At 34.3% G+C, this 14,768-nt stretch overlaps 1 protein-coding gene across 3 annotated transcripts in view; it reads right to left on the bottom strand.

Annotated features, from left to right (window-relative positions):
- Positions 1-14,768, bottom strand: part of LOC136343439 (p53 apoptosis effector related to PMP-22) — a 37,895-nt gene that overhangs the window by 20,951 nt on the left and 2,176 nt on the right. Inside the window, exon 1 of one of the 3 annotated variants that reach the window (XM_066290165.1) lies at positions 7,531-7,835. The exons of the other annotated variants lie outside the window; for them this stretch is intronic. Within the exon in view, the coding sequence (XP_066146262.1) occupies positions 7,531-7,554 (24 nt within the window). The 5' untranslated portion in view covers positions 7,555-7,835. Of the gene's footprint in view, positions 1-7,530; positions 7,836-14,768 lie in introns of those variants that run through there. 3 annotated transcript variants of the gene reach the window in all.

Below are 14,768 nucleotides of genomic sequence, written 5' to 3'. Positions count from 1 at the left end.
ATGATATAACCTTTCCGGATAGCCTATATAAATGTGTATAAATAATATAACAAACTCTGATGAATTTTTATGAATTCAGTATGGATTTTCTCAAATTGACTGGGTACAATCCGACGTCGGATTTCAGATGCATGAAACTCAAATTTAAGTCTCGTTGCACGTCAAATATTACTTGAAGACTGATCAAAATTATAGAAAGAAAATAAATATATAGCAAAAAGTCTCTTTAATGTGTAAGAATTCAGGATAGTGTTAAATTATAATATTTTTCGCAAATCGAATGACACATTTGCTTATACTTATAAACATTTTGGGCCCTTCCAAATTCGAACAATGCAAAAATACATATTTCATTAGACAAAAATATAGAAACATTATAAATAAAACTTTATTCTGTCCGTAAATTTGAATCTTTCACTTAAGTTTTGAATTAATATCGGAGTGTTTATTAATTGAAGAAATGGTGTGAGGAACAACTTCCTTAGTATATGTTAAAAATAAAATTGTGAACCTTTATACCAGTGGCATAAAACAAATTAGTCTTGCTCGAAATTTACAAATTAGCGGTGTATTGTTTCAAAAATAATAAAATGATCTCAAGTTTCTGGGTCCATAATATCGATTGAAAATTCAGGAAGATTAAAGTTGACAACTAGAAGAATTGAGAGACAAATTATTAACACCTCTAAACAAAATCCATTTTTATCTTTCCTTCAAATTATATACAATGTGGCCCATTTAACTTGAGACAGGCAGATATCTGGGTAACTATTAATTTTAGAGAAACAAGTTTGAAATCGAAGTTGCTCGACATTTAAGGGGAAACAAGATGCCGAAATTCTTACTAACTTATATGACGTCATCAAGGTAATTTCAAGGTCAACATTGTTTTTTCAATCAGCAACCTATATATGTTATTAATGGGCATTAAACACTCGATATATATAATATATTCTAATCAAGAATACGATAGTGTCTAACAATGATTTAGAAGTCAGTCCCAGAACACTTAGAAGATTAGTTCAGGTTAGTAATAGCCGACTGAAAATAATATTTTCAGTCGGCAACATGTAAACCCCTTTTGCCAACGAATAACTGTTAAAGCGCGTGTAAAATGTGTTCATACTCACTTGCATTAGATCATGGGCCGATGGACGCGGGCGATTTTTAGTTACGAAACTAAAATGAACTCATTTGATAATGACGTAATAATGCATGTAAGAAACCTTTTAATGAAAAACTAACAAAAAAATGTTTTGCCAATAATGAAACACGGCAATGGATCAGTGCTAGTGTGGGGGGTGAAGAAGTAATGTCATTAGAGCACCAATCTCAGCATGATAATGATCCTGAACATGCACCAAAATTAGTAAGAGTTTCTTATGAGAAGAAAGTGTAAGTATTTCAATGGCCCTCGCAATCTCCGGATCTAAACCCGATCAAGAATCGATGGGAGATTGTGAAAAATATATGTTGAAAAGAAAACGTAAAAATCTAAAGAAAGTTTTTGAACACATGTGTAATTTTTGGTCCTCCATTGACAAATCTAGTATTGATAATTTACTCTTTTCACCGAAATGAACCCCCCCTCGCATGGACCCTATGCCCAAAAGATGTGCTGTACTAATTCGAGCAAAGGGCTATCATGCAAAATATTAAAAGTTTTTGTAAGTTTTTTTTATTTTTTTTTAAATTAGTAATATGTATTATACGTAAACTTTGAAATTCTATTTGGAAAGTCATTTAACACTGGCAGTAAATTTTAGAAATAGATCAATTCAAAGTATGTGAGAACTGTATCAGAAGAACTTTATTACATAAATTGTATATATGGTTTTCGCTAATAGTGTATATGGCGCAAATCGTATCGATTTGGCACCAAGTATCAAAATATCTAAAATCAAATGTTGGTCTGAAACACTTATCCACGAAGTATTACTTCATGTCTCGTGTTCGATGTCGCTCATGCCTCTATGGTGCACGACCGGGCAAACACTTCCAGCCATGTAATTTAAATTAGTACGCAATCATAGTTCAGCACACAGACAGGCAGAAGCTTAACAATTTGCTCTGTGAACAAACATGAGACTTAATTAAGAGCAACGCTAGTTGATTCTATGACGATATGTGCATACTGCTAGAGCGGCACTAGAGTAATGGTACATGAATGCTTAAATGCGTGGGCTTCAATCAAATTCGCCAAATTCCACATCAAAACAGCTCAACATAATATTTGTTTCTGAAGCAGAGTCTCTGGCAAAGAAGCCGATAATTAAATTCTAAACGCTTATAATCAAAAAAGTTTTTAGAGGGAAAGCAATAAATCATTTGATTAAGTTGTATCAGTGGATAACTTTATTAGCATAACGTCCAAGGAACTTTGCCAATAATATGACCCTCGTCAAATGTCGTTAATCAGACCCGGTCGGACGAACGAGACGGCTTTTCTTAGGCTTTTCCTTTATTAAGAGAGAACGGGATGTAGAATTTTATATATAAATGATCAACGCTAAGTGAATTTAAAGGCGGTTCCAATCCGGCAAAAGATGTCTCAGGACAATGATTTTATTTGGTGCGAACCACAACCAACTGAGTAACGAAACAAACAAGACAAACATCCCTAAAGAGTTTTCCTTCCGTACATAAATCTCGTAAACATCCTTTAAAGAATAAATCCATCATTCGCCAAAAAATCCTTCTCTCTTTCAGCAAAAGGGTTGCAAATTAAATGGAACGGAAACCTTAATAGGAAACCTTTTGTAATTTAGACAAAGGCCTCAATAGTGACTGTAAATGATGTGCCTCGCTCCATGGTCCATGAAAATTGAAAATTGCGGTAGTGTCTGAACAGTAGGTAAATTGGATTCACTCAACACGTAGTTCACAAGGCGAAAACTGAAAATAGGACGATTGCTACTCATTCGATCACTGTAATCACATAGTTCAAAGGAAGAAGAACGCTTTTTGCTACATTTAACTGGCCATCAGGGCTAAACTGACCAATAAGGAAATACTTTATCAACGCCCCAACAGTAGATAATCCAATTTAACGTGGGTTGTATAGAAAAGCTAGTTTTGCCGAGTCCTAACACAAACTGCATTAAGGTTTGTTTCGTAACTTGTTTGTTGGTCTAGCTTAGCTCTATTTGTTGTATAACTTCGTTAACTATAAACAGTTAGCTCGGATGTATAAAGTGCGCATTAATACTGCTTATGTGGGTTCGGAAGTACGGGAAAACTTTTTGGTTGAAGCAGTAAACTTTAGGAAAGTTCGAAGTAACAGATAAGCTCTTTGCCTGTGTTGGTTTAAACTTTTAATTACTTCTTTAGACGTTGAAAGATGGTTTAAAGAATGATGAGCTGCCACTGGGTGGACCCATATCAAAATCTATAGCAAAGGCTTTGAGGAAATGAAGCATTACTCGCGAAAATTCAGTTTTCCTACATAACAAACACTTCCGCTTTAAAAGAGCTTTTGCTAAAAATTTGTTCTTTGATCCTGACAAAACCAGAACGGTCCGAATTGACTGAAACAAGAAAAAAGTTTTCAAGGGGATATCAAACGGAAAAGGGCGACAGCACAAGTTGAAAACGGGGATGGATGGAAATGTTATAAGGCAAAGTTTTCGCTCCCAGGGGCCATTTGCGATGCTGCCTCCAGTTTCGTAATCACTTTTTATACTCTTCATTTTCCTCACAAAAGTATAAAACGTTGACGGAATTCGGTAAACTTGGAAGATAACCTCACGTTCTGCGTTTGTAATTATTTCATTTCACGGTTGATCGCTTAATTTGCACTGATGTGCAGGAGAAGTGATGTTCAGGATTAATTAAATGATAGCGCGATGGCATGATTCTGTTATCAAAATTGGAATCGGTTGTAAAGCACATTTTTTAGACTACTGATAAAATCTGAAAATGACAATTTTTTTTTTATTTGGTTAAAAATGGAAATTAGAAAAATCGAAATGTTAACATCATGGCCATCTGTTTAATAGCTACTTTATTTACGTACGTACCTCGGTACACTCGTATACCGGATGCATCTAAACTACCTAGCCAAACTTTAGGACTTGACTCTACACATCAAATGCTACCAAAAATGTAAACTAGAAAATTGCGGAAAAGTTTGCCCACTTTGAGGAAATTCCATTTTTATATATTTAAGAACTTGCCGTATTTTCTTATCTAAATGCCATCAATACGGTTTTTCTCCGTCCCCGTGGTTTTCAATAACTGACACCTACTTCACTATTCGAAGAGTAAGATAAACTTTAAAAATGGTACAACAGTAGAAACGTACTTGGGCGTAGATGTGTTGCATGAAGTGCGAAATGATATAAGATGGGGAACTTTGGTCAGTTGAGAATTTAACAAAAACAAAGAAATAAAAAGGTTTTCGATTCAGACCTCTGAAGAGTCAATAAAGTACGAATAAGAGGAACTGACAATTGTCGTTTAAAATAGGAAATTTAAATGGTTTTGGTGGAATGGTACTAGTGGAACTTTTGTAGCGGCAATGCGAAGGAAGATACGGGGGCAGTTAAATTACGAAACACGACAAGTCCTCAAAAATAAAAAAATAAAATTTCCTCCAAGTGGGCTGAATTTTCCGAAATTTTTTAGCTTTAAGTTTTGATAGCATGTGATGTGTACGTCCTAAAGTTTGGCTAGGTAGTTCAAAGACACCCTGTATACATATTGGGCAAGTAACTGGCTTACTAATTTTATGGATTACTTCCTATTCTTGCTGGCAATTTATCGGATTTAAGACAAAATAAAAATAGTCTAAGTACTGCAGCTACTATCAACTGTCGAAATTATCAACCGTCTAGAAGAAATCAACGTAACATTCATTCTTACAATTTTTTCTGGTCTTTCTGGCAAATTGGATACTAATCCTCGGTTACGAAATCGGCGGAAGTGACATCACAATCACTTTACGTCTTGCAGATGCGCCGGTGCTGATCGCATCTGACGACAAAATGACATCATAAAAATACTAATACATGGCGGACTTCCGTTAAAAAACAGTCAAACCAATCTTGATGACGTGTCAACAATTGTTTGCTACATCCAGTCCTTCTAGATCGCTGGAGACTATCATGGTCTCGACCTTGGTGTGCGAAACCGACTGAGAACAATACCATAAATTGAGACTATCGGAGGACTCGGTTTCGATCGAAATATACAAGGTGTTTCTTAATGGACAGTAAAAAATAGAGTAAATGAATCATGAGCTTATTTTAAGATAGAAACGTCATACAAAGGCATGTCTTAAATTGCTTCCATTTTGATTTACAAGGTGTTGAAGTTCCATTTTTATTTCGATTTTCATTAATTTCCCTGTCATTTATAACCATAACTCAAAATGCATAGTAACAATCATTTTGGCATTACGAACAAAATGAAATAATCTTTATTTAAAATACTCTACAGGGAGTTACTTTTTCCTGCCTATATTTTAAATTAGAACTTTTTTCTGACATTTTTAGATCTTATATATGAATCTCATTTACTCCCTTAAGTATTTTATTAGCTTTTTGGCCTCTTCAGATGCTTTTTTATAAAGAACAATGGTTTAAGAAATATTAATGAAAATCGAAAAAAAAAATGAAACTTAAATGCCCTATAAATCAAAATAGAAACAATTTAAGACATGCCTTTATATCAACTTTGACGACTTTTGAGAAGCTTATCTTTTTTAAGTAAAAAATTTGGAAGAATCCACTTTTATAATCACCGAATTGGTAAAGTAAGGGCTAAAAAATTATGCGAAGTTAAACATTCAAAATATGAGCGAAGTGGCTCCCTCTAACTGACATCACCAAATAAATATTAAATCTGAATTCTAGCCGTCAAATTACCCTTAAGTGCTAAATTTGAAGAAATAAGAAAAAACTATAAGTTATTCGAAACGAAAATTACAAAAAACTGAAAGTTAAACACGCTGTAGTTCAATTAATAGCGGTCTCCAAAGTAGGGTTCATAACTCAAATTGTCTTATTTTTATGTAAAGTATCCTCCATTACTCTGTGCGCCATTACTTAGGGACCATCCTGTACATATTTATTCAAGTTATAATCTTGGAGAGATGTGGCCAGCGTTGAATGTTGCAGTTGATATAAATCACCATTTTTATCAAGTGATTTTTTCTACTTAAATCACAAATAAAATCAATATTCAAATATTTTACATTTGAAAACACTTAAATATAAAATTAAAGCTTATTTGTGAAAGGCTACATGAAACAGGATAACAAACCATTAATAATTATGATTAAACTCTTAATTAATTTTCAATGGTGATAGACGGTCTTTGTTATAAGGCAATGTACACAGTGCGGTTGGAAATGAATGTATTGGAATCATGAAAATTAAAGTTAGGCAGATATGACTAAATGAGAAAAGGTTTAGAAAATTTTACAAGAAATTTATATACAAAAATGAAAAACTGGGAACGCCTATTAAATAAGAGTTTATATCCAAAATCACTTTCGACTTTGGGCGAAACTATTGAGCAAAGTTTAAAGTGCCTTCTCCAATGTTTCCCGTTCTCACATTTCTCTCGAGAAAACGATAAAAGCTAAAACAATTTTTAAACCGGATATAAGCTTCTTATAACATTTTCTGTATTGCCCATTTAACTGCCTACGTATCCCTTACAGTTTCCAAATTCCCAATACATGCATCACCAATGTTTATTATACTAAAAATACTAGAATTTTTATATTAAAAAAAAAAGTCATTCACGCGTTTTGCTAATTAGTCAGACTATGTAGTCTGTAGTGAAATTGAATAGTATTGTGTCGAAATTGTAAGAAATTAATCGCAAGACAGTTACCTTGTGAGTAACACTGGTACAAGTAGCCATTCTATTAAGATTGTATTTCTTTTTTATTTTCAAACCCATATAGTAAAATATATTTTGTCACACTGATCTGAGTGAGAGATGCAGTACTTTATCGCACGTATACAGTAATGGTAACTTTACTTGTCAGCATTAGTAAGTGCGTAAATGGGTTGTTGGTTCATTTCCTATGAGTTTTTCTTTCATTTAATCCTTCACACTAGACTGTCTGCCACTTGTTCGAGCGATTCGAAGTGAATAACAAATCAAAGATATCATCTTTCGTACTCTTTTATGTAAATAACTGTAATAAATAAATTTTCCGCCTTTCTAACCGGACTACTTATAAACCATATGAAAGTTTCAGTTATACAGGGTGTCCCTAAAAAGGAGACCAATCCGTTAACCAGATATTCTTTGAATATAAAGAAACGATAGATTTGGACGTGGCGGCAATATGTCTTATTCCCACACAGTAAGGGCACTGAAACGCCAGCCCTCAGGAAACTGTCCAGGATATTATCAGCAGGTTTTGAGGCTGACAGCGGCAGGATAATTGATTCCCATTCACATCTACTCTCCGTTGCAACTTACAATAGACAGCGATTTTCCCATAAATGAGTATAACTCAGTAAAACACATCGATTCGAGTCTTGTTAAAATTAAAAAAAATGCAGATACCTGTGCAATTTGATTCTCCGCCATTAATCCGCACTCTTCCTCTATCTAAAATCCAGGTAACGGTCAGTCTTCTTACTCAAACAGTCCGCCTCTGGCGACTCAAAACAATCACATCGTACACAAATGACCAGTCACGAATCGCCTACATCTTAAGAATAAGTTACGCGAGTGATGAATTTCGACATTTTGGCACGTGTTCTCGAATGTGGGGTGTTTTGACGGGAACAGAAGGGTAGTTGGGGACGATACGTGCTCTCTAGCCAAACTGAAAGCAGGATTCGGTTCGAGTGTGATGGTCGGTCGGCGAGGCAAAGACACAGACGTGCCGCAGGGCTTCCTATAGCAGGACTGCGGCCAGAATATGGGATGATGTGGTGCACCCTTATATACCTTCCATATTTTCTTTTTTTTATGTTCTTGTATTTTATGTAAATATTTCAGAAACTTCAGAGAATGTTTAGAAAGCTTTCGGAACTTTTGGTTTTCCCCTGGGGGCGTGTTACAAAATCTACAATATACAGACTTGAGTGTATCTCTTCATAAGTTTCTCTTTATACCAAATGGATTATTTACAAATTTCCCCAAAATTGTCCGTAACTCAGGATACATTTCTATGCACTATCACAAAACATACTTTCGTATTCTTCCTTATTTTTGTTTTGCATTCGTATCCTTGCTTTTAAGACTAGCGAATACTTCGGAAGTATTTACAATATTTGGATATTATGCTTCGCCACTTGTATCTCTACTTGGGAGATGTTGAGCGTTTGCTGTTGCGGTCGTGATGGTTTTTAAATAACGCGACAATCACTCAGAGCCTAATAAAACTCAGATTGAACCAAATTTTCAAAAATAAAATTTAAGTAAAAACCTGATTCACATCTCAATGCTCATTCAACAACGAGTTCCTCGCTAAGGTGGTAATCACACACAACTTCGTGTGCTAATTATAAATGAAAACAAATACAGAGTCCTACAATAGTGCGCCAAATTTCCTTTTCTTTTATACCAATAAAGATACCAATTTTGTTTTTCTGAAAGATTATACAGCACGTAAAGGCGTATTTCCAGAAATTACTTTCTACTGTACAGGGTGGATCGAAAAAGTGTGATGATATATAACTTCGTTATTTTAAATGGAACCCCCCAATTTTTTGGGTAAAATGTCCTATCTTTAAAATTTACCCTTTCAGGGTTATTTTGAAAAATTTGACAACTTCAAGGTTCTACAAAAACCGGTATTGTGCGATAATCGTTTATTAATTTTGAAATCAGCCTTCTGGGGCTCAAATAGGACCCAATAAGTTCCGTTTTAACGTGTTTTAATTTTAAAAAAGTCCGCCACAATTGCCGAAATTCGCCTCCGAAGTTGTATAACTTCATACCTTAATAATTTGCTTATTTCAAATGGAATGCCACAATTTCCTCGACGCCGTCGCATTCAGAATTCAAAAATCTGCAGGTTTTGTTAATGTCACCCTATGCTAGATCCAGCAATTCCCGAGTCTCCGAAAATTGTCCCTTTTTGGCTGGCAATGTTCAAAAATCAAAAATACTCATGAAAAATGTCAAAATGACAACATTACGTAACATTTGGAAATAATAAAAAATATGGAAACAATTATTTTTACACAAAGGATAATCTTCTCTTCCTAATTTTATCACCTTTTTAAATTAAAAAAAATTAAAAATAACAATAAACTGACGTTCAATTCACGTTGAGTTAAACCAACTAAAATTTGAAAACTCAGAAACTATTTGTCTTATATCTATGACAAACGTAAACTGCAAGTTGCGATAAGCGTCCTTCAGCTAGAGAAAATGTTAGAAGTCATGAAAAATGTCATTTTGACATAATAATAAAAACTTCTAGAAGTCCAAAAGGGGCAATTTTCGGGAACTCAAAAATTACTGGTTCTAAGGATAAGGTTATGTTACCAAAAGTTGTAGATTTTTGAATTCGGAATACGATGTCGCCGAGAAAATTGGGACATTTCATTTGAAATGAGCAAATTATTGAGGTATGAATTTATGCAATTTCGGAGGCCAATTTCAGCGGTTGTGGTAGACTTGTTTTTAATTAAAATACGTCAACACATAGCTTATTGGGTGGTCTTTTATCCTCAGAAGGCTGATTTTAAAATTCACAGCGGTTAGTGCACAATACCGGCTTTCGTGGAACCTTACAGCAGTCAAATTTTTCAGAATAACTTGAAAACGGTTTTTGTAAAATTGTAAAGATAGGACACCTTACATATGCTGACCTTAAAATTTAAAGAAAAATCCAAAATCAACAAACAAATTGAAGGGTTCCATTTGAAATAACAAAGTTGTATATCGTCACACTTTTTGGTGTCGCCCTATACATTAAATAATAATTTCTGGAAATACGCTTTTATGTGCTGTGTAATCCTTTAAAAAAAGTTAACTTAGTATAGAAGCTAAGGACACCTGACGCACTATTGCAGGACCCTGTATATCTGTCTAATTATTCTTCCCTACAATGGATCGTGAGCAAACGACGGAGGATTATTTAAACCTCGACAAAGCGTTAAAGCATAAATCCTCACACAACTTTGCTCAGGCTTGCTACTCTTGAGGGATGAGAATTAGAAACGAGCAGCTTTAAGACTGCGGGAGCATGCGAAAGAACTCTGTCCTCATTCTCCGACTTAAAACTGCAGTTGACGAAATGGTGCAAACCGAGTTACATGAGGAAAATAAAAATGGCTGCAAGGTTAGAATACTCTCAGACAAATCGATTCCGCATTACAATATTTGCCCCACAGCCGGGACATAACATTAAACTGTTTGTTTTCCCCAGTTGGCCTTAGGAAGTTTGCTACCACAGACTTCATTATGTTGACTACACATTGTGGAATGTGGTCCTAATCGAGAATTAAACTTCAAGTGTCAATTCCAGGCAAACTTAGCTCTAATTGGCTACATGAGATAATCAACTTGAAACTTCATTAAGAACCCGTAAATAGGAACTCCAATAGATGGAACAACGCACTGTCCAGCGGGAGCGTGAACAATACCATGGTTAATAAAATTTAATATACCTAGCGCACTTGTCGCCTAGTGAGCTTTAATGAACGTGGTAACCAGTGATTCAATTTCCTGACCCCTAATTCAATTACGGGCCATGTTGAAAGGGTGGCTAATGCTACTTTAAACAAAACCCGTGGGAATGCTTCGATGTATGTATTTGATAGAACAGGTATACCTGTAGGTGTTTTTATATTTAAAATGAACGGATAGCTGAACAGAAATCAGGTTAACTATGCATATGGTTTAGCAGCCACTCTTGTTGACACAAATTCAGCTGCCTATATGCTCCATGAATTGCGAAGCAATAATTGAACGGGAAATGATGTCGAACGACACGGTTAATTGGACCTAATAACCACCCATGTATCTCCATGTAGTTTACAGGACATGAGCAAATTTTATCAAAGTCTCGCTTTGCTCCAAAATTTATTCAAAACTACAAGGCGGATTTATTTCTATACTTTTTAACAGAATGTGCCTATTGGCCCATTTGATCTGAAAGGTTGTTGTTCTCCTTGATATCTATACTTCCATCTTAATGTCTCTCGGTCAAAAGGTAATAACAATTCGTCGGAATCGAAGGGAGCAAATATCTCCCAATACGACTTTTCGTGTTTATGGCATATAAACCAGCGGGGGGTCCAATGTCCTTAGAAAAAGGGGGAGCTTTAAAGGTTGCTGAAATCCTGAAGGAATAAACACGGTCGCGGTAGTGGATAAAAGCGGCGGCGCACAGCTGGATTTTCGCTGATCGATTTTGGAATGATTCGCAGGGCCCTAGATGGGAATTTAGGCCGGAAAAATGCCAAGGCTTGGTTCGAATTTCAGCTGAAAACTGCAGTACAAATTTTGAAATTATCGAGAATTATGGGAAACGAGCTATATTCGGCTAACGTTGTTACACTCATATGATTTTTCCAATCGTCCAGTTCTACGAAACCTATGAAAAACTTGCAGTCAGTTTTCATATCTACATTTTATATATTTATATCGAAATACTGTAGAAAATTAAAGGCACAATTGCCATTTCTAATAAAAACCTTTCAAATATCTTATGACTGAGGCTCTAAGAAGCAACTTGCAGTTTGCAATTGTTGCAACACTTATTTAAGAAATCAAAAAATTTATAACGAACGTTGTACGTGAATCACACATAACAGTTTTAAAGTAGCATTCCTTGACCCATGTTCATATGCGTTTTGTTCTTAGTTTACTTTATAAGTCACCATCTTTCGTCGAATTTTCAGTAAAATGCCCTAAATTTTGGTTTAAAAAAATTAGTTTTCTCCACTCCCTCCGGAAAATACATGATAACTTAAAGATGTACCTTAACACTAAGAAAACTTCCTCGATGCCTCATATATCTGATATTATCATCATCACATTTATCATCCCAGGCGTTGCTTCATTCTATTGCCACCACGTTTTCAATATCTCGCCCATGGAAGAATATTATAAGAAATATAATAAAATAAACCTTCCAATTATTATTCTGTTTATGCTTTTACAGAATTGAACGCTAATTTGATTAAACTGGGCGCGGATCTCTTGCAATAATTAATTGAAAACTTCTCCAATTATTTAATTTCAGCAAAGTTTAAAGACAAACATTTTAGAAATTCTAGAATGAAAATTCAGGCAAGGTAGTTGAAAACATGCCTGTTGAAATATGCAGTTTCTAACTTTTTAACAACTCCACCGGCAAATTTCTTAAATTCAAACCGGCAGCAACGGACCTCGATTTTCAATTATTCCGGTCATGTAGGAGATTTCTTTTAACTTTATCGGGAAGTTCATAACTATACTCTTTTCTTACGAAAGTTTATTAATATTTTCCTTTATGTAGTCGTTTCCTATCTAAACTCGCACCAATAACACTAACACAACACACAACAAACTGCATTCGTTCAACGGAAATGCTTGAACTGCAGCTTTTAATGCAGTTTAAGATTATGAATGTTTCGAAGGAAACTTTTTGGCCGATTTTGTTCGGCGGTTTGCTTAAACGTTAATGGTATGTAGTTGAAACTGAGAAAGTGAACTATTATTTTTGCTTTCGAATGTATGTAATCCACTAAAACCGCTATAATTAAGGTGAGAATTCAGTAACATCCCGAAATGTTCACTCATATTAATCTCACGTTGGAATTAAGTTTAAAGTTAGTAAAAGACTGAGATAACTATGAGCAAATGTTTAGAGTTGTTTCCGAAACTCCATCTAAATACTGAAGATTTGGGAGATTTCTAATCGATACCTACTTTCAGGAGGCATTTTCAGAAAATATGTTTAGATATACATAGTGATCAAAAAAATGCTTAATTTTTATACAGTTTAACATATCATCATGGATATATTACTGGGGGCCATAATACTCTGCTAAATAATTTTTAAAAATCAAACAGACCTATAATGAAAAACGTAACATGTTCGATATCTAGGGAGGCAAAGTATTACACTTTTTTTCTCATATTTGCCTCAAGTGTAACTTGAGTTAAATTTTTGAAATTTAGTATACCTATTTTTTTTAAGACTCTCAATAAAAAAACGTCAAACTCGTCAGTAACCATATAAAAAGTGTTATAAATTTTTTGATCATGTGCTATTTTATACTTTACATTTTTTTGTAGGACACCCTGTATGAATTTTGATGCCAAATCTAAATTATTTATTCAGTTCTTTAACTTTTTATCTCTTTCAGTATTTTTTCGTACTATTAAAAGTTTTCGCAGAATTTGCAAAAATATCTATCGATGCAAATTAAGAAGGCAAAGGAAGTAATGAAAAAAAATAATCATCCAGCTCGGTTATCAACTGTTTGAAGCAATGCGTAACGTTTAATCAAATTTCTTGAAATTAAAATAAATCTAAGCGAAAACAAAATTATAAAAAATGTTCTGTAAATAATGTGAAACGTTACTAGCTTGTATATTGAAAATAAAGTATAATAAAAAAATAGTTTACATTTTCAAAAGACGATTGTAAGTATTTTCCGCTATATGTTCTATCTGTTTCTTACACTCTATTAATATTTTCTATCTCAATTTTAACAATTACAAAAAATAGGCCACGCAATTTTGCACCTTCCAATCTGACTTCTGCAAAGTCCATCAAAAATTGTTTTCTTTTGATTTTCAAAAATTCTACGAATTTCGAACACTCTTTACGTCTGTAATTTACCAATTATGTGCAAGTAATTCTGTATATATAAAAATGCTAAATAATGTGCTTTCAGTTATAAACACATACATACATATTTTATTTATTTGCTTTTCCAACCATTACCATTAGCTCAGCAGTAAACCCTGCACTTTTTTTATTGGGTCATTTCCTCTGGTTTTATTCTCGTTCTTTATACCTAATGGGTATTCAAATATAATTTCCCATTACAGTTTTAAACTCACTGGAAAATGGCAATGAACTCAAATATTTACTCATTTCATTTGTTGGCAGAACCAAAGATAAGCTAGTGTTGATGATACGTATTAAATAAAACTGAACAAAGAACCAGGGTTAAAACAAAACCCTTCAAATCCTGTCATTTCAGTTCTATGTTGGTTAATGTTCGGTAGAGGAAATGGATTTTATAGCAACACAGGAAATTGACTGGCTGAAAAGCTCCTACAACTAAAAAGGATTAGAGCAATATCGCCTTCGACCTTATTTACTTATATTATTCTGCCGCCTTTCAGAAATCTTACAATTTGGGTCAACCAAAACAGGGAATATTTAAGGTAGTATTACGTTAATTTTCTCCTTTTCCCCCGAGAATGTATTTCGGGAGCTACATTAGGAAAAAGGTGTTAGATTATATTAATAGATGCATTGTAGGTGCTGATAAAGCCTCATAACTTCGATTCATTCATGAGGCCGTCAAGCGTAATTATAAACGTCACTTTACAAACACCAACTTACTAACGATGATTGATCGAACTTCCTTTGTGTTGCCAATAAATGAAGGAACTTCCACTAACAGTCTAGTATTTGTTGTTCGATACATTTCCCTTACATTACTTTAATAACGATTGTGCCAAACCCTATTTCGTATTAAAAGAATTTAAATTTAACGGTGTTACTAGTTCATGGTTACGCAGTCTTGCAAGCACGTAAACAAATCGTCAAGAACATTTAGAGATTGTTGAATGAAAAACGCCGGTGGCAGGGAACAAAACATTAAAATCTCATA

The sequence above is a fragment of the Euwallacea fornicatus genome, chromosome 14 (assembly GCF_040115645.1).
Source record: "Euwallacea fornicatus isolate EFF26 chromosome 14, ASM4011564v1, whole genome shotgun sequence".
NCBI classification, from domain to species: domain Eukaryota; kingdom Metazoa; phylum Arthropoda; class Insecta; order Coleoptera; family Curculionidae; genus Euwallacea; species Euwallacea fornicatus.
This window is presented reverse-complemented; position numbering and strand designations above follow the sequence as displayed.